The sequence below is a fragment of the Dermacentor andersoni genome, chromosome 3, assembly GCF_023375885.2.
Source record: "Dermacentor andersoni chromosome 3, qqDerAnde1_hic_scaffold, whole genome shotgun sequence".
In the NCBI taxonomy this organism is placed as follows: domain Eukaryota; kingdom Metazoa; phylum Arthropoda; class Arachnida; order Ixodida; family Ixodidae; genus Dermacentor; species Dermacentor andersoni.
In genome coordinates this window covers 57,027,992-57,049,999 of record NC_092816.1, presented here as the reverse complement: position 1 = coordinate 57,049,999, position 22,008 = coordinate 57,027,992, and the positions used below count along the sequence as shown (strand labels likewise).

Genomic DNA, 22,008 nt, shown 5'->3' with positions numbered 1-22,008 from the left:
AACGCAAGACTGAATATTTTTTTTATTTTCCAAATAAAAACAAGTTTCGCAGTAGATATGTCACATTTATTGTATTTTCATTTTTTTTTACACCTAGCATTTCATTTTTTTTCTACGACATTCACGAGAAAAATGCCCTCATTGTTGCTACGAGCTTTGCTGTTGCAAGTGGAAGCAGTACAAACTTTTTTTTTCACCGCTCAGTCACTTATAAATACAAGCATATAAAGAGAAAACCAGACTACAAAGCACACACACTGCAGAAAACTGCAAATTTTCGCAGTGTTCTTCCTTCCGTAGCTTTCAGGGGAAGGTTGACTTTGACTGTTTTGTCTCGTGGTTTTAACCTTGGTAACGTGCTATTGGTCATCACCGTACAGCTAAGTTCAAGGCCTTTTGCAAGACAACCTCAGTGTATGTTCACGTACAGCGCTTCTTGGCAAGGCAATGCTTATATACTTGGAAGACTGAAGTTGCAGTCATTCACAGGTCTCTCGAGTTGTAGTGAGGAGCCCCAACCAGAGTCATGTATCAGCATGTGTTAGCAGAAGTGCCGATGTGACTTACTCAGTCTGCCAGAGAAGTTCCGACATTACATATCGACGACCACATCACAAAGGGCTCATCAGTGAACAGCAGTCAAAGACTGCAGTTCCTGGGGTTTTCAAAACAAGTCTTGGCTTGGTCTGATGTGGACTGTAACTGGCTCTGGCTGTATTGTAGACAATGTATTGCAGCCGATGAAGGTATGCCAGTGCATGTAACCCAAGTCTGTGCCATATGTCCTCACATGACATGACATGACACAATAAAACACAGTGGCACGAAGGCACATGCCAATACATGTTTCTGATTGGGATTTCAAACCTTCGCACTAAATGTGTGCACTTAATAAGCTCAGTCTGATAAAAAAAAGTGTCAAGAAACATTAAGCAGATAGCATACGTGGCAGATGTTAAGCTGGAAGAACCAGCAACTTATTCACACTTTTAGGTGTCAGGTGTAGCGGAATTAGCAAAGCCTAGAAAATGTTCCAAGTTGCAAGGAAATTTTCAAGTGGCAGTAAGCAGCTGCAATTGATGTCACGGCAATCTGCATGATTGATGATGAGTTAAGGTGTTCAAACTGTTGCTGACAAGCTTAAGGACGAATCAGCAATGATTATATCACTTTAATAGAATGCCTCAATTAAAAAGGAAATAGCCACTTTTGCATTACATGACAGAGTGTAGGAGCTCATTTCTTTTTTCGTAAGTTAGTGCAACACTCATAATTGACCGAACTGTACACATTGTGAAGTATGCAAAAGCAATTATCTTGCTTCGCCAAGCCTACAATTTATGCAGCATAGCGAATAAAGTAAAGCATGCATGAGATTCGATGCAAGAGACATCTGAAGGTACAGAAAGCATACACGTATACACACTTGCCCAATGTGTTTGGACGGAAATTGCTTTACCACTGAATACAGATTGTTCAGAGAAAGAAAATGAAATAAAGAAAGAAAGATAAAGATACTGGCAGCAATAACAGTGACATGGTCCACAATCAAACAGTTCTGTGCAGTATATGGCACCCAGCAATGGGACATCCATAGGGAAAAAAAGCTTGAGTGGCTGAATTTCGATTAGGAAAAGTGGTCACTTCTGTACAATGTGGACACTGTTGCGAACATGTGTATACAAAGCTAAGCCATTTGTCACATACCAATTACAAACAGGGTATGCTAGTTTAAGTGTTCACCTGCATGAAGTCGTGGATCCCCACATTTGATTTGCGTAATATAGGCCGAGCACAAACGCACAGGATCAGACCGACTCTCCTCCCGAGCATCGCACCAAGTACACTGTGGCTGTTAAAAGCCAACTGCAATGACATATTGACTGTGTAGAAAGTGCAACTTCAGGTAACGCAGATATAGAGTAGCCTCCATGCAAAACTTTCCATTAGAAATGGGAGTGGATGCTTCACAAAAAGCTAGTAAGAATGAATGTTTCCGATACCGAAATTGAAGAAGACACCATCATTACCACTAGCTGGAAATGACATAGGTCCTAGGACTTTGAAAACCAGGGGTGGTAATCTCGAGCAATGACTTTAAGTGATGCAATCCTTTTAGCAAGATTTCGCATGACTCTGCACTCGACGCATCAAAACGCAAGGATGACAGTGTTCTTATACTGAGCTTGGCACGGTGCTAGGAATATGGTTGGCCATTTACACCGACGCGTCTGGTAACGAGTCATGCAAAAGTGACCGCATCCCTGACAGTGATCGCTTCAGAATACCCCCGCAGTGCAGGCACCTGGGCATGACCTCCGAGATCAGGTGGCACCCGCGGCAAACTGAAAATCTCGGAGGCGATGTTTCAGGTTATGTGTCATGTCCACTAACCAACCTGTCTTTTGCTAAGGTGCTATTGAAAGGCTGCTAGTAAGAAAATTAACGCAATTACCAGCCCTGCAGCTCTGTTAAGATCCCTTCAATAGTATGTACCATTCGTTAATAACCTAATCAGCAAAAGTGAAATTTTGTTGCACTTGGCCTTTAATCAGTGAACGGTCCACAGACTCCACTGTGCGTACCCTAAGAGTTCAACAGGGACTAGCAAGAATCAGTCTATAAGTACACACAAGTAATGCTTCTCAACTGCATATACATAACAGATAAATCACCGGGGTAACATGCAGCTGAAGCGCTAGAATAATAAATAATTCAACCAGGCTTGGAGATACAAAACTTTCAAACTTACTTCCAGCCTAGACCAAAGGCCAGTAAAAAAAAAATTGTCTGTATGCACGAAAGAAGAAAAAGACAGCGTGCCAAAGCAAGTGAGCAAAGTACGTAGTAAAGCCTGATGAACTTATCAAAAGAAAGACTGCTGCCAGGAAGTGTAAATAACACTCCTCTTCCTAAACATGCCGTATTGCAGTCAAGTTTAGCAGCACTGTTTTGCTTGACTAAAACAGAAAATACACAAGGGCCGAAATTTCTGGCAGAAATCAGTGGCGGTTGAATCTGGGTGTTTTTAGTTTTTCCCACTCGCCACTTTCTGGCAATCACAAGACACAGTCAGGTTGCAATAAAAGTACCTGACATCGGGGCAGGCAAACATGATGCATAATCCTATACCATATCCCCTATTAAGACCTTACCAATTGTCATCTCGTAGACTAGAAGCACCATGCAAATCAACACACACTCTTGCAATCTCATGCCGAACAAGTGAAGTGTGGCAAAAATCCCAATGTTCTCGCCAAAGGTCCTTATCAGCTTTTGCAACAGGAAGTCTGTAAAGGCAAGGCAGTGATTTCACTGTAGAGACTCTACCGTGATGTTCCCATGACCTCAATTCACCATGAAGACTTTGTTGTGAAGACTTCGCTGCTGTGAATAACCTGAAGACTTTGATGAAACAAATTCACTGCAATGTGTTCACTGCCGTCTATTCACTGTGAAAACTTCGAGCAACGAGAAGACCTCACTCTGAAGACTTCACCACAGCTACTTTAGTTTTCAGCCACAGCAACGAGCAGCAAAGATCCAATATATGAAAAAAAAAAAAAAGAAGAAGGTGTTAAAGAAAACTGCATGTGAAGGGACATGGACATGTTTACTAACATTTCTGTGTCCAGTTTAAAAAGAAAACACCAGCTGAAGCACAAGTAAATCTGTTCTTTACGTGTTCAAGGGAATGTAATAAAAAACTGCCTCTGACCAAAGCAAAGTATGAATTGCAACATCCTTAAAAAAAAAAAAAATACTACAGGCATAGAAGACCGTTCAATCTCTTTCACATCAGGCTTTTTCTTTCACAACAGCATTGAGCAACGTAATCCTGACCACAAGCGGCATGTAACAAGAAAGAGAAGGGCAGCCTTTTGTTGACAAAAAACTTGATAGCCTTTCTTTGTTGTGCACAGCACATCACTTTCAGTTGAAACAATGTTCTAAATCACGAAGAATGGTTTCTCGATTGGGAGGATAAATTTGCAGGCAATGACCGAATACCTCGTGAAGTTATCTGTGCCCATGCAATTTTCCTGTAGCGCTGGCATACCAACAACACAAAACCTTTAAGTACAGTCGACTCAAGTTGATCCAAACTTGCGGGAACACAGATTTCAGCATATATTATCAGAAGTTCGAATTATTTAAGGTTGAATGAAACATGTTCCAAGACAGAGCTGACCACACAGGCCAATAATACATGCACATGCTTGTGGTCAAATAAATGCTTGACCAGAACACGAATGCAAACAGATGCTTGAGCTGCCTTGATGTTTTTTTAGATGACAGGGTCAGATGCATCGTTGACATATACACAATACCACGAATATCAAAAATGGGCATGCTTGATTTATTCACACCCTAATTGTCAGCCGCATGTCCTTGCCTCAAGAAAATTCTTGTTTGACATGCAGTTGAACCTCCTTATAACAAAGTCACAGTCGACATGAAAGTACTTTTGTTACATCTGATACTGATATTGATATTTATTGTTTCTAAAAATGTTTTTTAAGTTCTTTTTGAACCAAACACTGTAAACATAATGACATGGACGGTACAACAGACAATAAAATACGTACATGCTCCAAGTACACGTGAGGTGTGCATCACACTTATCTTTTATTCTTTGCAGAAAAATTGATCTTCGCGTTGCATTAAAGCTGACTGCAATGACATGTTTCTACTGAAGTACTTCAGGCACACAAATTTCATTGCCAGAAATAGGCACATGTTGGCACCAATTTCGCTTAACACACCCAAATATACAAAGAACTATAATGCTCTCATGTAATGTAGCCACTAAAAATTGGCCTGTAAATTAATCATGCCCACGAGCTATCACATACATTGCGAACAAAACGCAGCAGAAGACTTGCAACAAGTGGTGTCGGCGACTTCAAAACAAAGCAGTTTAAAAACACACTTTAACAGATGCACTGTAACCCTACCATGTTTTTGGAATACTTTCTCAATAGATTAAAATTCGTCCCAACTAAATTCTGATTGGAGGCATCATGGTCTGAAAAAATTGAACCCAAGCGTGCAGAGTGACTCGGTGGTATGCTGTATGCTGTGGAAGCTATTTAAGTGAACAGCGTTTGGGTCTGTTCACCCCTTTCAAACAAGGGGCCTTTCACATCAAACTGCACAGCCACTGGCAGCTAGCTACCCGGAAAATTGAGCCATTAGCGAACTGTCTGTAACCGCATTTCTCCTCCTTCAATTACGCTGCAACTTTACTATGACGATCCAGGGACAGCAGATACCGTGGTGCCTCAACTGTTAGGTGACAGGCGTATTTGACAACGTACAATCACAACATACAACACTTCAATCATCACAACAGGCGCCACTCCATTTCCTTCTTCCATCACTTTCCTTTTCACTTACAGTCCGCAACCATCGAAAAGAGGCGACGGTGAATGTTGAAGACCAGTGACTGAAACCGCCCCACCACAAAGCGAGTCACGCGAGAAGCACGAGGGACCATTCGTCACATGTGCGTGACACATGGTGGCGCAGGGCAGTCGCCGCTTTGCTTGTCGGTGGCAGGGCCTTCATTTCCGAAGGCATCGACGACTATCGCGCTGTCGACGCTGGTGTCTTCCTGGGGAGATGCGAGCTGTAAGGCACTAGGTTGGAGAATGCAGTCGCCCAACCGGCGAGGACCGCCGCTCATGATGGAGGACTCTCGCGACAGCGGTGTCCATGGGGATTGGTCCTTGAGTTCTTCCTGAAGCTCCTTGTAAGGAGCCGAGCCACTGAAGAACCTGAGCTGAAGCTGCTTAAAAACAAAACCTTGCACAAAGTAGTCCTGCAAAATGCAGAAAAGAAAGCGTGCTAAGAATGAGATGATCATAGACGTATCGATAAATCCAAAAAAAAGAAAGAGTTGCAGCGTGGTTAAACAAATGCGGACATGCTGCTGAACACAAGTAAGGCGTCGGTAGAAGGGTGGGCCACTGGGCTAATTTGTAGATATTCATGGTACTGAAGTACAGTAAAACCTCGATATAACGAACTTCAATATAACGAAACTCTCGATATAATGAAGTATTTAACTTTTTATAACTTCTTGACCATAGAACACCATGTAATTAGAACCTCAATATAACGAAGTGTGTTTGTATGAGATTTCAACATAATGAAATTTCGGTTATGCAGTAAGGGAACGTTTTCTCATTCAAGTTTGCTTTTTTTCGACTGCCCAATAATTCGGAAAATTCTGCAGTCTCTTTCCATGCAAGAAGAACTGATCGGCAACTGTACTTATTTCCGTATAAGGTCAAATTTCAATACAACAAAATTTGAACATAACGAAGCAAATTGCTGATTTTACCTACTTCGTTACATCGAGGTTTAACTGTGCAATCAAAGGATTACAAAATCCTAGATGGGACACGTGCTTACTAATGCTTGTTTATTCAAAGCATAGAATAAATAAACAGATGATAGGCAGAGCAGGCTGAAAGAGAGCAAACAGGCAGAAGAAGGCTAAATTCATCGCCTTCTTTCTGCCTGCTCCCCCGTTACCTGTACATACATTCCATGCTTTCCAGCACTTATCCCGTCTTAGTTCCGTGTATAATTGACTGCACTTCACTACCACGAACAACGTATTTGATTTTGTAGCAAGGTTTCAACACATTGTAACTTTTCTTATATTTTTATATAATAACCGAAGAATCACTAACCCCTGAATCTAACCAGATAATTAAGAATCACTTGTTTTTGTCATAGCAAAACAAACATTAAAGTTTGTCTACAATTAAGCCCTCACTGTAAAAGCTGCATGTTTTTTTTTCTTTTTTATTACGATGACCCATGTCATTTTACTGTGTTACATGAACTCATGTTCTTAGATGGTTCAATTGTGCTGCAACTATCTTTAATTTTTAAAGACTTACTGTGAGGTACATCTGCACAAAAATTTGTGTTCGAGAACTTGTGTTCTTTGTTTCTTTTTTTTTCTGTCTCAGTTTACATTTGTATAGGTCTATTGCAACAGGCCATACAAGAAGTCAGGTGTGCTTTATAAAGGTCTTCGTGGTAATGAGAGATGATTTACTTGTTGCAAGTTAATTACGGTAGTTGCACTGTCCACGGATTGAAAAAAAGACTCCTTTTCAAGATCTTATTTTGAATGTTGCTCGCTTACGCTACCCGGTGTATTAGTGGTCATTGTTCAAACTAAAATTACATGCTATCATTAGAAATGCCAGCTGGCATAATGCAAGGATTCCCTTTGTTAAATTCTATTTTTTTTTTAATTATTCACTGATCATGACAATGTAGGTGGTGCACCACTTGAACCACTCGTAATGCGCAGAAAAGAAAAAAAAATGGAATAGAATCGTTCCGGTATCCAAGCTCAATCTATGCCTTCCCGAACACATGGAACTGTGCACAAGTCAACTTCTTCTCAATTTGATGGTGCCGCCATTCTATGTTTCAATACTGACAGTAAGGACTTTTAGAAAGTACCGGAAACACAAAATATCGCTTTAGTGAAAGCCACCGCCTCATGATAATTGGCCTAAGTTGCATGTTAGATATCCAAAGTTGAGCGAAGTATAACAAGAGGCATTGGGCAGGCCGATACCTGGAGATAATTGAAATCTGGCTTGGATATGAGCTTCTGAAAAGAATCCGACAGCGTGAAGAAACTAAACCCTCGTAACTCAAAGACGCCGCTGTTTCATCTGAAGGGTGAAGCATCGACAGCAGTAGGGAAATTATTAGACTACTACACAAAGTAAGGCTCGTCACGTCGTTTTATGGGCAGTATAAATCGCAGTAAACACCCATTTCTTAATTAAATATGCGTGGCATCACACACCCAGACCGAGAGTCCACTGCAAGCCCTCATGGTCACGATGTTGGCGTGACGAGTAGTGCTTGTCCCAAAGTGAACGTTCTGTGCTGCCACTCCCTTCAAAATTTTGACTGTGCCGTGCCTCCGGAGCTCAGCAGATCGTGTGACCTCTAACACTGGGCATGCGGGAAAGCAGCGAGCCAGCAGGCCACATGGCTTGCCCTCGCATGCTCGCTCTGGCACCTAAAGGAATCACGTGACCTCCAACACACAGAGAGCGGGCAGAATGGACTCTGCTGGGTGGGCTGCATGGACCGTCGCACCCGGAACACCCCGGCAGCGCCAACGGTGACAAAACGAGACTCGGGTGTTCGTACAGTAAACTGCTACCACAATACCATCAAACTTCAGCACACCTGTGGCCACGTCACCTTGCATAACCAGCGATAGCTTACCTCCAGAACGTAAGCGATGACGAAGTGGCCCACAGCAATGGCGACGCAGAGAATTCGGAACCTCATGTCTACGTCCGTCATGTCAAACTGTGGAATTTGGGAGAGAAGGAACAAGGAAACATACTTAGCAATGTAGATGTGATAAGTAACATTCCAACGGTACAGTGTGACCTACTGTAAAAGGGAACGCCACGTTGACATTGTGCACTTTCGATTGCATTAGGGACGTGGTGCAAGGGCCAGCATGCTTTATTTCATAGAAACACTAAGGAGCAAGAGGTTCAGCTGTATTCATAGATTATGCTCCTACAATACCTAAAATGGCACTACCGCGAGAGGGGACTCAGTCAGCTAGAAAAGATGCAAGAACGAGAGGTGGGCGGCGATGGTTTCTTGAAGTTCCTGCACCAGCTCGCAAAGACATCATGGATTTTGGTAGAGTCTGCTTGGCCTGGTCAATTTCTCATCAGTAAAGATGGATCGTGTCATATTCTGAAGGAACTAAACTTTGAGAGTTCGAAGAAGTTTTACTGCACCGCAATGGCCCAAATAGGAGAAAATACTTTCAAATCCATGACATTGACTTTCATCCATGACATTGACTTTCATATCCATGAATCCATGACATGACGCAAAATTCAGGAAGTGGAATTTTCACATTTGTTTTTTTTTTCGTGTGTGACCTTCTTACTGCGAAATTAATGCCTGAAAACTGTCTTGAAAGAATGCTTTGCCAGTCTAAACTGACTTAGTGATCCTCTTTAGTGTCCTTCGAAAGAGGCCTCGCAACATTTGTTGATCATAAATAAACTTGCTTATTTACTGGACAATGCTGTCACAAGCGTTTGAGCCAAATATTATTCATAAACGTACAGCTGGGAGCTGTAAGTTGACAAAGGCTGCCTGCCTGTCATTTGATTCAATTTTTCAAAACCACCGCCACTCTTTATCCTCACTCTTTTGCAAGAGTAAACATTTTCTTGTATAGTGTGGTTATGAATCACTTTTGCAATACATGTTCAAGATTTTCTATAAATATATGCTTAAAATATTGTCTACATCTACCCACATCTTCTGCATTACTTCTGCGGTAATTTGCCATATTAAGCTACCGCTGTGCCATTTTCTCGGCCACTTTCTCGGGTTTGTGCATATGTGTACGTGAGTGTGAGCCAGTGCCACTCATTGCCAAGGTAGTAGATGTAAAACGCCTTTTAACCCATGGGTGTCACAAAGAACGTCAGCCTAAGAGCAGGCAACTGGCTGATAAACCCTCGTACTCTACCTCACGGCACGAACACTACCAAATTCAAGGCCTTCACAATGCAATGAGCGTGAAGAATAAAGGGATCCTAGGGGCTTGATATATCTTTTTTTTTTTTTGTGATTGCACCCCATGTAAAGAAACTAAAAAAAAGGGGGCCAAAGGGCCCCTTTCACCAGGACCCTGTTGAGAAATTTCGGTTATAAACCAGGAGCTGTAAGGGGCCGTCCCGGGAGCGTTCTGCTGCAAGAATTTTTAAAGATTACTCAGTCGTTAGCCGAGTTAAAAGCAGGCAAAATGTCGTGAAGTAGTGGTACAGGGACGAGAGCTACCCTCTCCACATGAAGGCTCTCTCCAGTTGCCCTGACCCGTGCCTGCAAGCGACCCTTCCTGTCCTGCCTTCTCCCATACCAGAGCCAAGGGCTCGCCTTCTTTTTGGTTATGACCGCCTCTCCTTCAGCAACTTTGGCCTCGCTTCTTTTCGCTCACTCTTCTTCTCGATCTGACGTGCACTTCTAAAGCTAGTTTTACGCACTCCGCATTTCGCAGGAATCCCCGAGTCGTGCTCGTTGCTGCTGGATCTTTGTGCGCTGCAGGTGGAACGCGTGCAACGTGGGTGCACCATGCGTGTGACGTCCCTCTGCCAGCAGCCAAAGTGGCTCCTTCGAGGACAAAAGCCCGAGGCCTCTTGCTCAGCAGAACATAAATATTTATGGTCGCTCAGCGCAAGCAAGGAAGGCTGGAAGGGGACAAGGGGAGTGGCATAGCAGGCTGCTGTCCTCGGCAAGTTGCAGCAAGCTCAGCGAGCGGGCTCATTACAGCACCCCACGGCGGCCATGCTATCTGTGCTACACTGCAGACGTGGCTACGTGCAACTGTACTGGCTAAGTATGAGCATGACAAGGCTGGAGTGCACGCTTGCGCTGCTGTGCTCCAGTGTGGCTGTGCTATGTGGTGTGGACGAGCTTTGTCCTGCGCCAGCTTGACCGATGAATGGCAGCCACATGCAAATTGAGCATTTTGCGCCTTTGCTCGGTGAACTTAGCCAGGAGTGGCCAGGAGTGAGCACAAGCTCGCAAGTGTACATCTGGTCTGACCATAAGCTTCCTAAATTTTCAACTAATACAAGTTAGCGAGACTCGACGGCTACGACAATGATAGGCAGTGCGGCCAATGTTTCATTCTTATGAGGGCAGGCGTGGCAGAGCGTTAGCAGATGACAGCTGGCCATGGTACGATAGTCGTACTTCCGGAAGTATGTAATTATTATCAAAATTGAAAACTCAGATTTTCACTTACTTTGGCCTGTTTATTAAACTGTGTCAATAGATATATATATATATATACAGTAATAGTAAGAAGAAGCGCACTATCCACACACCCTTCTTGACTGATGTCAGCTATTGGCCAATAGCAACAGCGTACAGAACTCTGCCATATGACAAAATATGGCAGCCCAGGAAAGAGTGAGGAAAAGGTTTCTGTTGAAAAGAGTGTTTGAGAAACAGGTGACTTTGTGCTCTGCTTGCGAGCTCTCCGCACTGAATACGACTGCAGAATTCGGCTGAGATGTCCACAGCAGCGTATGATATCCATAGACTGTTTTTTCACCAAGCCAGAGGGATCGTTCATGACCCATATTTGACCCAAACTTAGTGGAAACTGTTCAACCCTGCATGCAAAATAGTTTGCTTTCCGCATGCATGGTACCACTGATGCTATTTTTATGGTGCGTTAAGCTCACTTTAAAGCATGCAAACTGCTCGTGTCTCATTTCTGAAACTCCCTTTTAGTATGCGACCGGAAGGAAGTCAAAAACATTAGAAGGTGAACACAACAGCAAGTGGAAAGCACTGAGACAGCAAATGTTGCCCATCAACCCAGCATGTTTGATTGACTGATTGAGTTAAACACCCCGAAGCAGCATAAGTGGATATGGTAAATGACGTAGTGGACGATTCCAGATTAAACATGAAGATGGTTCTTTTAATAAGAACACAAAGCACCGTGTGCAAGTGTTATTGCATTCTGCCTCCATTGGAACGCAGCTGCCAGGACCAGCAAGCAGAGGTGAGGAGCAAACGCCCCCTGTGCAAGGACAGACACTGCACTTACTTCGAAGCCAGTGATGAGAAATTCTGCGGGGTAGAGCACCAGGTACATGCTGAAAGCCATCATCACCACCAACGCTGATATGAACAAATCTGCGGAAGATAGAAAACACCTTCAATGCATACTTCATTCCAGCATACCTTTTTCTAAGGAGTATGAATATCCAAATGTTAGCTTACGCAAGAAAATAAAAGTTGCAGTTTCACCAAAAGGCGAAGCACTGATAGCAATAGCAAAGAATTAGACAACTGGATGAGCGAGGTTCAGTTTTATTGGCTGCATAAATTGCAGCAGGCCTTTGCTTACTAATTGAATAAACAAGCATGGTGTCACCCCAACACAGACAAACACTAAGAGATTTCACTCAACAATTGAAAGCACTCACTGTCACAACCAATCAAAATGTTGCTGAGCACCGGCAGCATGGAGCGAACACTTCGTGCTACCGTTCGCTTCACTGCATTTCCGAAGCTTAGATTGCGCAACCTACAACACTAGGCATACGTAATACAACTAGCGATCTCACCTCGCACTTAACCTTTTCACTCACTGCAGATTAGTACCTCCAAGGCATGGCCCATGTGCCCAGCCATGCGGACAGCCATGTGCAACAAAAGTCTGGCCTAGCATATGCTTGATCCCGTGACCTCGAGCACTGGGCTAGCAGGAAAATGACGTGCATCAAGCCACCATCCTCGTGGACTCACCCTCGTACGCTTTCCCTCGCACCCACAGCATGCGGGTCACTCATTTTTATTGCATTTGGATTTAATATGGAACATCACGGCGACGGCGAAGATTTGCCTGGAGTATGAATATATTTGTTATCGCAATAGCAAAGTTAAACATACACTTTATCATTACCTACTGTCTAAGAAGCACAGACACACAAACGTTCCTATCGACTGTGGGGACCCAAGTGGGTTCCCCTTGTCTAGCCTCATTCCACTGTCAGGTAAACAATGATTTTGTTCTTTCACGAAGACAGGTGTCTGTCACGTAGCACCAGGTGTCTGTCAAATTGCAACCAGCAACAGCATGTGCATGAAAGAAACCTGATGGGTGATGTCAAAGAAACTAATATAATAAAAGCTGCAATCCCATGTAGAAATAGCACACAGCTAAAAGAAAGACTGCGCACAGGAGGCACTGTGAATCGAAACCAATTGATGACACAGTCAGTATTCTAATGAATAGTACTATATTTGATGTCATAGAATCGTGGTTCACATCTTTCCATTTTTAGAGAAGGGATAAAACTGCACTTTCTAGGTAGATGCCTTTCGTTGCTTCACTTTTCCTTCGAACGCATCTCCGTAATGTGCAATTTCCCGTATTGCACAATTTTCGCTTTCCTTCTTATTTTTCTTTTTTGTGCGTTTTTCTTTTGTTACCAAATACGAAAATTTTCTGGCTGTAATCTTTGTTATACAGAAAATTACAACACATTATTTTCACACCATTTGCATGTTGTTCTAGTGTTGCTTATGGCAATAGGAGCTGACAGGCACACAACATTTCACAATTTTTTAGCTGCAGTGCCATGAGAATTATGCTTTTCCATGTACTACTGTCAGAACTGGAAATAATCCTCAAACTTCAAAATGCGAGCAAAATGTCAATGCCTGTGTTCCTCTTTGATAAAGCACTGCCTTGCTTTGTGCATAAAGTACAAAATCCAGCACTCACAGTTGGACAGGATTGTCTTGCGGTACGGATGGCCTCGAGAGAATACCATGGCCAGGGTGATGTACTGGAAGACGGACACCGCAAAAATGGCATAGTTGTCGTGACATGCCAGCTCTTCTTGATCATCGGACCCAGCTACCTGTACATGTGGGTGGTACCTGTCACGAAAGAAAAGAAGAAAGGGCTCACGATGGGGCACTCGGATGCATGTAATAATGGCCATCACCTGCAATGATCACTCCCTTGTTAATTGCTGAAGATCAGTCAGATATAAAACAGCATTCAGTCTTTAAGGAGGGTGCTATTGGACATCTGCCACTTTCCGTCTAATCTTGCCATTGGAAATGTGCTGTTCTGCACAGGAGATGGTCCCGTACAGAGAAAGAAACAAAAGTAGCAATGCTGATTTAAAAGCAATGCAAAAAAAAAGCAGAAAAGCTTTAAGAGTTTCTCCAGACACACAAATTTCTCCAGTTTCTCCAGAACCATGCTGCTTCCCTGCATGGCTGTCCATTGCCTGCTAACACAATATTTCTGAGGTATTCCATGCAAAAAACACGATACCATTATGAGGCACTCTGTATGTGGGGGGACTCCGGGTTAATTTTGACCACCTGGGGTTCTTATGTGTTATGTGCGCTTAAGGTACACAAGTGGTTTTGCATTTTGCTCCCATCAAAATGCGGCCGCGTGACTGGAATAAAATCCACGACCTGGTGCTTAGCAGTGCAACTGCTATATTTCTGCTAAGCGATATGCGACATACATAAGCAGTGTAGATGACTCGACACACAAGGTGCTGTTGCCATAGTTTCTTTTTCTTTCTTTAAATCAAAGCACAGTATGACGCGTCCAGACATCATCAGTCTTCCTTTATTTTTTTTTTCTACAATGTGCTCGAGTGTTTTTACTTGCAACTGCAAATTATAATAAGCCATTGCACTGCTTTGTGCCATCTTGTCTGAAGCCTGACATGTCATATGTCTAAAGAGGCTAAAAAAGAAGAAAGCCACAAACGTTCACAACGGCTACACATTCAAAATTCTGCATTATAGTCTTGGAGGCAACAGTCGCCATTTTATTGCAATCACAATTATACGGACACTCCAGGCGAATTTCTACAGTTGGCGTCACCGTGATGTTCCGCATAAAGTCCAAGAGCGCCAACACAGTCACCGCGAGCCCTACGCTGCATGTGCAAGCGAAAGCGTGCGAGGGGAGCTGACAATTGCGGCTCCATCTTGCCCATACGAAAAGGAAGAGATCGAGGAGGAAGTGTGCCATTCTCCGTCGTGTGCGAGGCGCTCAACGTTGCGAGGCATTGCCGGGGAGGAGGGGAAGTGGCACTACTCCAGCTGCAACTGCGTATATGCGGCGGCAGCGCGTGGTCACGTGGCCGCATCTTCTGAGTGATGTGCATCGGGGGCAGGGTCTAGCTGCGCCGACTGCTTGTAGCTTTGTGCGTGCTGTGTGTTCTCGGCACTCAGCTTGCGTTGAAACAATATCACTTCGCTCTCTGCTGCTGTAGCGCTTGCTCATGCCAGCGTTTTGACAGAGAGTTTTCGCATTTATAGAGCGTGATGTGTTCATGTTTGCTGTGTGCGCTGACGCCAAGCTTAATTTAGTTAGCAGGCGGATAAAAGTGGTATCCTTACTTCGTATGGCTGTCTGCTAATTTGCATCGCAATCGATGCTTCGCCCTTCTGGCAAAACTGCGACTTTTTTTTTCAAGTGCTCCCTAGATGGCACCACAATATCGCATAATGGACATCGCAGGGGGTTTAATCAAGGCACGTGGCAATGTGGCACGTAGTATCCAACTACCTGCACCTTGTTATTGCGAGTCTGTCACTAGTCTGTCCGTGTGCACGCGAAACAGCGATTGATGAGCAAGAGTACGTGTGCCAGTAATGAAATTATGCGACCTGAGCTTGCCATCTTTGAGAATTTAATTACGAGGGTTTACGTCCTAAAACAGCAAAGCGAGTTACAAGAGATGCCATAATGAAATGTTTCAGCACAAGCATTTCTGAATTTCGCCCCATTGGAATTGAGCCACTGTGGCTGGGAATCAAACCTAAGACCTTGAGTTGAGCAGCACAATACCATAGCATTATGGTGTCGTGGCACGATGCAAGCCATTTCACTCGCAGTTTTATGTGACGAGTTTTTGGTCTATTCCTTTCCTAAAGTACATTACAGATTACACCGCAACAAAAACTTGCTGCTAAATCTCACCAAGAGTGGCTGTTGTGACTGATAATAAAATTTGACCAACATTGATTTGTACCCGGGGAAACCTGTCACATGAAGACTCCTGCACAAATGTGCATAGTGATTTATAGGTATCACGATAACAACTGAAAAAAAGGCACTTACCAGGATTGCTTCCAAAGAACCATGATGCCAAGAACTTGTGCAAGAATGACTAGTGTAATCTGACTAAGAATGGACGTCAGTGGTGTGACTCCCATCAGGCTTGACGGGGGTGGCCGCTTATCCAGCTTGGGGCTTGGTTCTGTACGGCCAACTGCAAAAGTGTGTTTTCTCTTATGTCTCTGCTGCATACAGGGTACAGTAAAGACCTGAACGAGGAGCACTTTAGAAAGTACTGACTAAACAATTTCTTGGCACGTTGCAAATCTGGGGTCATTGTAAAGCCTAACACTTGACATGCCATAAGAGAACAGAAATGACTGAAAAACAACTGATTTGGTAATTTACATCAGGCACTGGGAGAATACTGACCTACCTTCCCACCCTTCTAATCCCTGCCGAGTGTCCTTGTACATGCCACTGACAAGTTAGATAAGCTGCTGAGGATGACCACGAAGATGCAGTGCTGAGACTGCCGACAGTGCTGGCAAAAAACAAATTTCAACGAACCTTACGGCTATAAATTGGGTGATAACTTTTGTTAGAGGGCAAGACTGATATACCATACACATGACCACGTTTTCAGTAGCTATCAGGCAAAGATTATTGTTGCGTACACTGTGCTGAACAGATAAAAAACTGAGAAGTGCTGTCTTCTTCTTTCTATGCATTACCATACTCCTCTGCTTAAAAAAAACATCAAGCTTGTTTATGTCAACACTTGAAAAAGCTACACTTGCTTAGCATGCAGGCAATGACGACCAGATTCTTCAAGCCAGAGCATGCTTGTCCTGTGATTTCACCTATGAACTTGTTTGTTGCCCAAACATTTCTCACGTCTGCGCTTACCCAATCAAAGCAGGAGTAGATCTGTGCCATAACAGAAAATGTGTCATGGATGCATGAATTTAATTTCCCAATTAAATTACGCGCCCTACAGTTTGGACTGCATTGTGCAGGCATGGCAGAGTCTATCCTGTCCAGAACGGAAGCTCAGCTTCATCGTACTCACACAGGGCGGCAAAGAGGGTGATGAGGAAGAGGTCGATGTACAGGAACTCGAGGTCAGTGAGGTTGGAGTAGAGTGAGTACAGTATGAGCACCGAGGTGAACTGCGTCATGCTGTAGCATGCCATGTACTTGAGGATGCCAAAGGAAGTCACCAGTGCTGCACGGCCTTCCCTGCAAACAGACGAAAGGACCGCATGGATTATTCAGATAGGGCATTCTGGTCAGTCATTTCCTGTTCACGTTTAAATTTACGCTGTTAGCAGAGTTGAAGATTTGTTATAATAAAGTAGCATCCAACACTAAAATACCGTAGCAGCCGGAATATAGGTCGAACTTCTTTTCAAAAAAACATTGCGAAAAGTCGACCCTCGTCTTATATACCGGACATTGGCGGAAAAACTGCGGAAGTCTTGCAACAATGGGCGGATGAAGTAAACAGCCGCCATCACCATCAGCAGCAGCACGGCGTGGCGACACTGTGGCACCGCAATTTTGCGTTTACATCACAAAGTTATATTTGTTAAAGGCTGCTTTCTCACATTTTGTTTCAAAATGAGCGGAAGCCGACGGCAATTCATCGTCGTCTTCAAGAAAAAGACGATTGAGTACGCGGAAGCCCACGGCAGCCTGGCAGCACAGCATTAATTTGGAGTATCCGAAAGGAGCATTCAGAACTGGCGGAGGCAGAAGCAGCGTATTACAACTTGCAGCAACCAAAAGAAAACGTCATTTCGTGGGCGGACCGCAGCGGATTGCAGAACTGGTAGACAAGGTTGCGAAGTTCGTCCGGGAGCTGCGTGTAAGATTGCTGCCTGTGACTGCCGAATGCATCCATTTGAAAGCGGTACAGATCGCGCGCGCCTCTGGACTGGGCAGCGAGAAGCAATCGTCATCCGACTCTAGTTTGGACGACTCTTTTCAAAGACGTTGCTCTGATTCAGAGCAGCGCTTGTGCACGTCGTGTCCTTCTGTGTACTGTACGCCCGGCCACTTTTTAACAGTATCGTGCGACCATCGACCCCCGTGTTTGTCAACACCCTACCATCATGGCACGGAGCGGCGAAATAGCGAAAGTAAGCGCACGTGTACACATGCGCGTATCTCGTTTGTTTCGCCACTCAGCGCCGTTAATAAGGTGCTGACAAACACGCGCGTCGGTGGGCGCGCGGTACTGTTAAAGAACTTGGCCAGGTGCACATGCGAGCAGCATTTGGTGACAGCATTAAATAAATGCTGTCACCATTGTGCAACCGGCTGAGTCATATTTGTTTCAAGGTAAGGGTGTCTTTCGGTACTTTTGCCATTGAAAAATATTTTTTTCATTTTTAGAATTCGTTAGTTGGGAGATCGACCTATATTCCGGTCCAACCTATAGTCCGGTTTTTACGGTACTTTCACCATAGACACTTCCACAACAAGCTTAGTAGCTGGCACCTTGTTTGCCCTTGGACTAACTGTGAGGTGCGATACAACTGAATAGAGTCTCAGCACGAAATTTTTACCCATGCAGCCACTGGCCAAAACTCGCAATACCTGTGCCCTGCTGATGCCAAAAAAAAAAGTCTGCATCTGATACGCAGTGTAAAAGTATAGACTAGTAATTAGAATGTTTTAATACAGTGTTATTGTCTTATTGTTATCAATACCAGCTGCCATGACTGTGCATGCGTGAGATCTAACAGGATTCGGTAAGTTTACTAGGACAGTCCCACTGTATAGTACACTGTATGGAACAACATGGCAGCACCCAAGCTACCTGCTTTGGTCCTAATTTGCCAGTGTTGTTTGCTGTACAATATGACAGCAAGAAATAAATGGTAAACTCAGTCATCACTAAGTGTCATCTCATGCAAAAGACGAAGTACAAACACTGTTTTGTCGCTATTATTCAAATCGGTTGTTTGCTTGGCGCTGCTAGGCCTAGAGCGACAGCATTGAAGTGGGAAAGTGTGTCGATTTCCACCTAACAGACGGCGCTGCATGACTGTGCACTGATGATCGATGCTAAATGCTCTGGCGCCATCTGTTAGATGAAAATCAACACTTTTCTGCGTTGATGCTGTCCCTCTAGGCCTAGCAGCATCAAATAAAAAACTGCTCTGAATAATAGCGACAAAACAGTATTTATCCTTTACCCTCCCAGCATGAGATGGGACCAATCACGAATTCGGCAAATTGCACCGGTGTGCACCGGGGTTGCCCTGGGGCGATGACAATTGGATCAAATGACATATCAGGGTGCCCCGGCATGATTTACCAAATTTTATTTCTTGCTGTAGTGATGGAGAGTAAATACCATGGGCAAATTAGGGTCAAAGCGGGCAGCCTAGGCGCTGCCATGTCCTCATGCAAGCACAGTACATAGCGGGACTTTCTCAACAAACTTACCAGAGCCTGGCAAACTCCATGCGTGTGCAGTCATGGCAGTCGCTATTGGTAACAGGTAATGCTACGTTAAAACACTCTATTAACTAAAATTTCCAATTGAGTGTATGAAAAAGAAGTGCAAGTGTGATGCCATCTGTTAACACCACTAGTGAACAACAGGCCAACAAGAAAGTTTTCTGTTTGCCCTTTGAGCATTAGACTTGGCCAAACCCAGATGCTTGGTGGTCAATCAGAGGATGTTGCCTTGCTGGTGTCTTCTGGTGCCAAATACCTGGCACATGAACAACAATAAATTGCGCAGAAAACTGCCTGTGAAAGTTGTACAACCAAGCAATCAACATTTTTTTTTTTTTGCTACGAGAAAACCTACTTTTAATCTGCAACCAAACGAGTACTATTGCCTTCAGTGTAACTGGTATTGCGTCAGACCTAGCAATTTTTTGGTTCACACACACGCACACAAAACAGACGCCCATTTGACGTGCGCTAATTCAAAACTCTTACGTGGCCATGTCTGACGCTTGATGGTTGTTAAAGCTTATAACAACGGGTGCGACACTTCTGTCGGCACGAAAGTTGCCCGCAACGCCAACCGATGATGGGTGCAAGTTACTTTTCCTCGGGTGGGTGGTGTTAAACCAAACAGATAACTTCAGGGGAGTCTGCATTTGTTGTGTGAAATTGGAGATGTTGCGAAAACTTTTTTTTTTTTTTTTGCAAGCGGCATTTTGCTCCGACGTTGTGAAGCTGTTTCCTGGTTTGAGACACTCACTTGATGAGCGTGGGCACGCAGGAGATGTTGGCCACCTTTGATGTGAAAGGAGATGCCACAGATGCCTCCGTGTCCGAGAGAGAGATGCCAGCATGTGCTGCCTTCAGGGCCTTAAAAAAAATCCAATGGTCAAGAAATGAGGTGGGGGGACCAGGAATGTTTACTGACGGACATGCTCTTCATGCGCTTTCTAGGGTAAAGAAATACGTTATCCAATTTACTTGAACGTTTCCCTTTTTTGTTTACTGTCAGTAGAAATACAAAGTACTAATGAAATAGTCAAGTAGATGATGCTTTGGCTTGCACGCGCTTTTCCTCAACCAGTATTAATAATGAGCGAGCATATTATGCTCGCAAGTTATTAAAGAACTGAGTGGCTTTACAATGGCCATAATGCTAATAATACTGGCAATAATGATGGAGCTCATGAGTATGTATTTATTCTCAGAAGAATAAAAAACAAACTACATTGGCCTGGTACACAGACGTGATAATCAGAGGTTTGATAGTGTGAAATGAAACTACTATATAAATAGGACAGTACCCAAGCTCTACAGACAATGCAGAAGGAAGTCAAGGACTGCGCTGCTTGCATTCGCAATCCTGTGTGCATGTGCTAACGTGTGCACATAATTCTCGGCTTATAATTCTCGGCAATAAATAAACTAGGTAGTGTTACGTTTCGCCTACGACGCGCAGTATAGCCGGCGCGGATGCAACGGACACCGGGGCTTCGTTCAAAGCGGCGGACATTTTGGCCCGTTCAGCGCCGCCGATACGCCTCCCCGCCACGCGCGTCCAGGCATGTTTCACTGCCACGTGTCTTCAAGTGTGCGTGTGCGTGTGTGTGCATGTTGGTGCCCACGCTTGTCAAAGCGCGGCAGCCGGGGAGAGGAGCTCCCCAATTTGAAGCGAGGAGGTCTGACCGGCGCCGGCTTGGCGGATGCGTCACTACACTCGTCCCAACGTGTCTCTCAGCCTGTCCATGCACCGTCACGTGCGCCTGTGACGAGGCGTTCCTTCTCCCCCTCGACTCCGAGAGTATAAGAGCAGCTGCTCCCGGACGCCGAGAGAGGCTCCGATTTCTTCTGTTGAGTAACGTGCTCTCCCGTCTCTCATTTCGGTCGACCTGACCGGCCGCTCTTTTGCGATGCTAGAATAAACAAGTTGTTCTGTTACCAGTCGACTCATGCTTTGCCGGGACCTTCGGATGCTTCCAGTTGTGCCCCAGGCCGCCAGGCCAACGCTACCCTTGGGGCTTGCGACCCATTTGCAACAACTCGTGCCAGCGGTGCGATTGCAATAACGGGCGTCAGCGCTGAGATTCCAACAACTGTCTGCCAGCGGCGAGATCGTGACAACGGAGGCCAGCAGCGAAGATATGCGGTTGACTGGATGCTGAGCAGCACAACGACCATCCGGGAGCAGTGCAACGAGCCCTGTGTGATGACTGGTTGCCTGCAGCGGAACGACTGCGCTGAATTCTTGGCTGCGAGGTTTGGTGAGTGCGGGACTTTCTTCTTCTGAGTTTTGCCAGGCTTTTGTTAGTGTCAGAAACAGAGCTGGTAATTGTGGTTGTCGTTGCTGCCGGGTTAGTTTGCGGCAAGACAATAGTAGGCAGTAGAGAAAGCAGCATTCAGAGCAGCCATGGATTTGAAGTCGTTGCGCAAACCGAAATTGCTGGAGCTTGCAAGAGAGTTAGGTCTGGATGTCTCAGACAAACTCAGAAAACCAGAACTGCTAAGGGCTATTCTTGAGTTAGAAGCTGAGGATGATGAGCTGTCGGAATGCCTTGAGACCATTGAGGAGAGGGAGACGGCAAAAAGACAGGAGCGCGAACGAAAAGAACAAAAAGAGAAAGAAAAAGAAGAGCGTGACCACGCTTTGGAAATGAAGCGTCTCGAGGTAGAGATGGAACGCGCTCGTAATGGAAGTCAGGCACACGGTGCAGGAGAACGAGTATTGTTCAAAATGACTGACCTGATGCGGCCGTTCAAGCTTGGAGAGGACATTGGTTTGTTCCTGGTTAACTTTGAGCGAACGTGCGAGAAGCAGGGGTTCTCTCGGGAAACGTGGCCACAGCGCTTGCTCACTTTGTTACCCGGCGAGGCGGCCG

General features: G+C 44.6%; 1 protein-coding gene across 2 annotated transcripts in view; it reads right to left on the bottom strand.

The window, feature by feature from the left end:
• The window catches only part of anne (polyamine-transporting ATPase anne boleyn), a 150,069-nt gene continuing 128,061 nt past the window's right edge, over positions 1–22,008 (bottom strand). Inside the window, exons 22-28 of one of the 2 annotated variants that reach the window (XM_050195521.2) lie at positions 19,893–20,002; positions 16,734–16,903; positions 15,725–15,875; positions 13,346–13,503; positions 11,660–11,748; positions 8,281–8,367; positions 1–5,824 (exon numbers count right to left, since the gene is read on the bottom strand). In XM_050195521.2, coding sequence (XP_050051478.1) covers positions 5,504–5,824; positions 8,281–8,367; positions 11,660–11,748; positions 13,346–13,503; positions 15,725–15,875; positions 16,734–16,903; positions 19,893–20,002 — 1,086 coding nt within the window. In that variant the 3' untranslated portion in view covers positions 1–5,503. Of the gene's footprint in view, positions 5,825–8,280; positions 8,368–11,659; positions 11,749–13,345; positions 13,504–13,571; positions 13,700–15,724; positions 15,876–16,733; positions 16,904–19,892; positions 20,003–22,008 lie in introns of those variants that run through there. The other variant, XR_008609144.1, reaches the window with a different exon arrangement.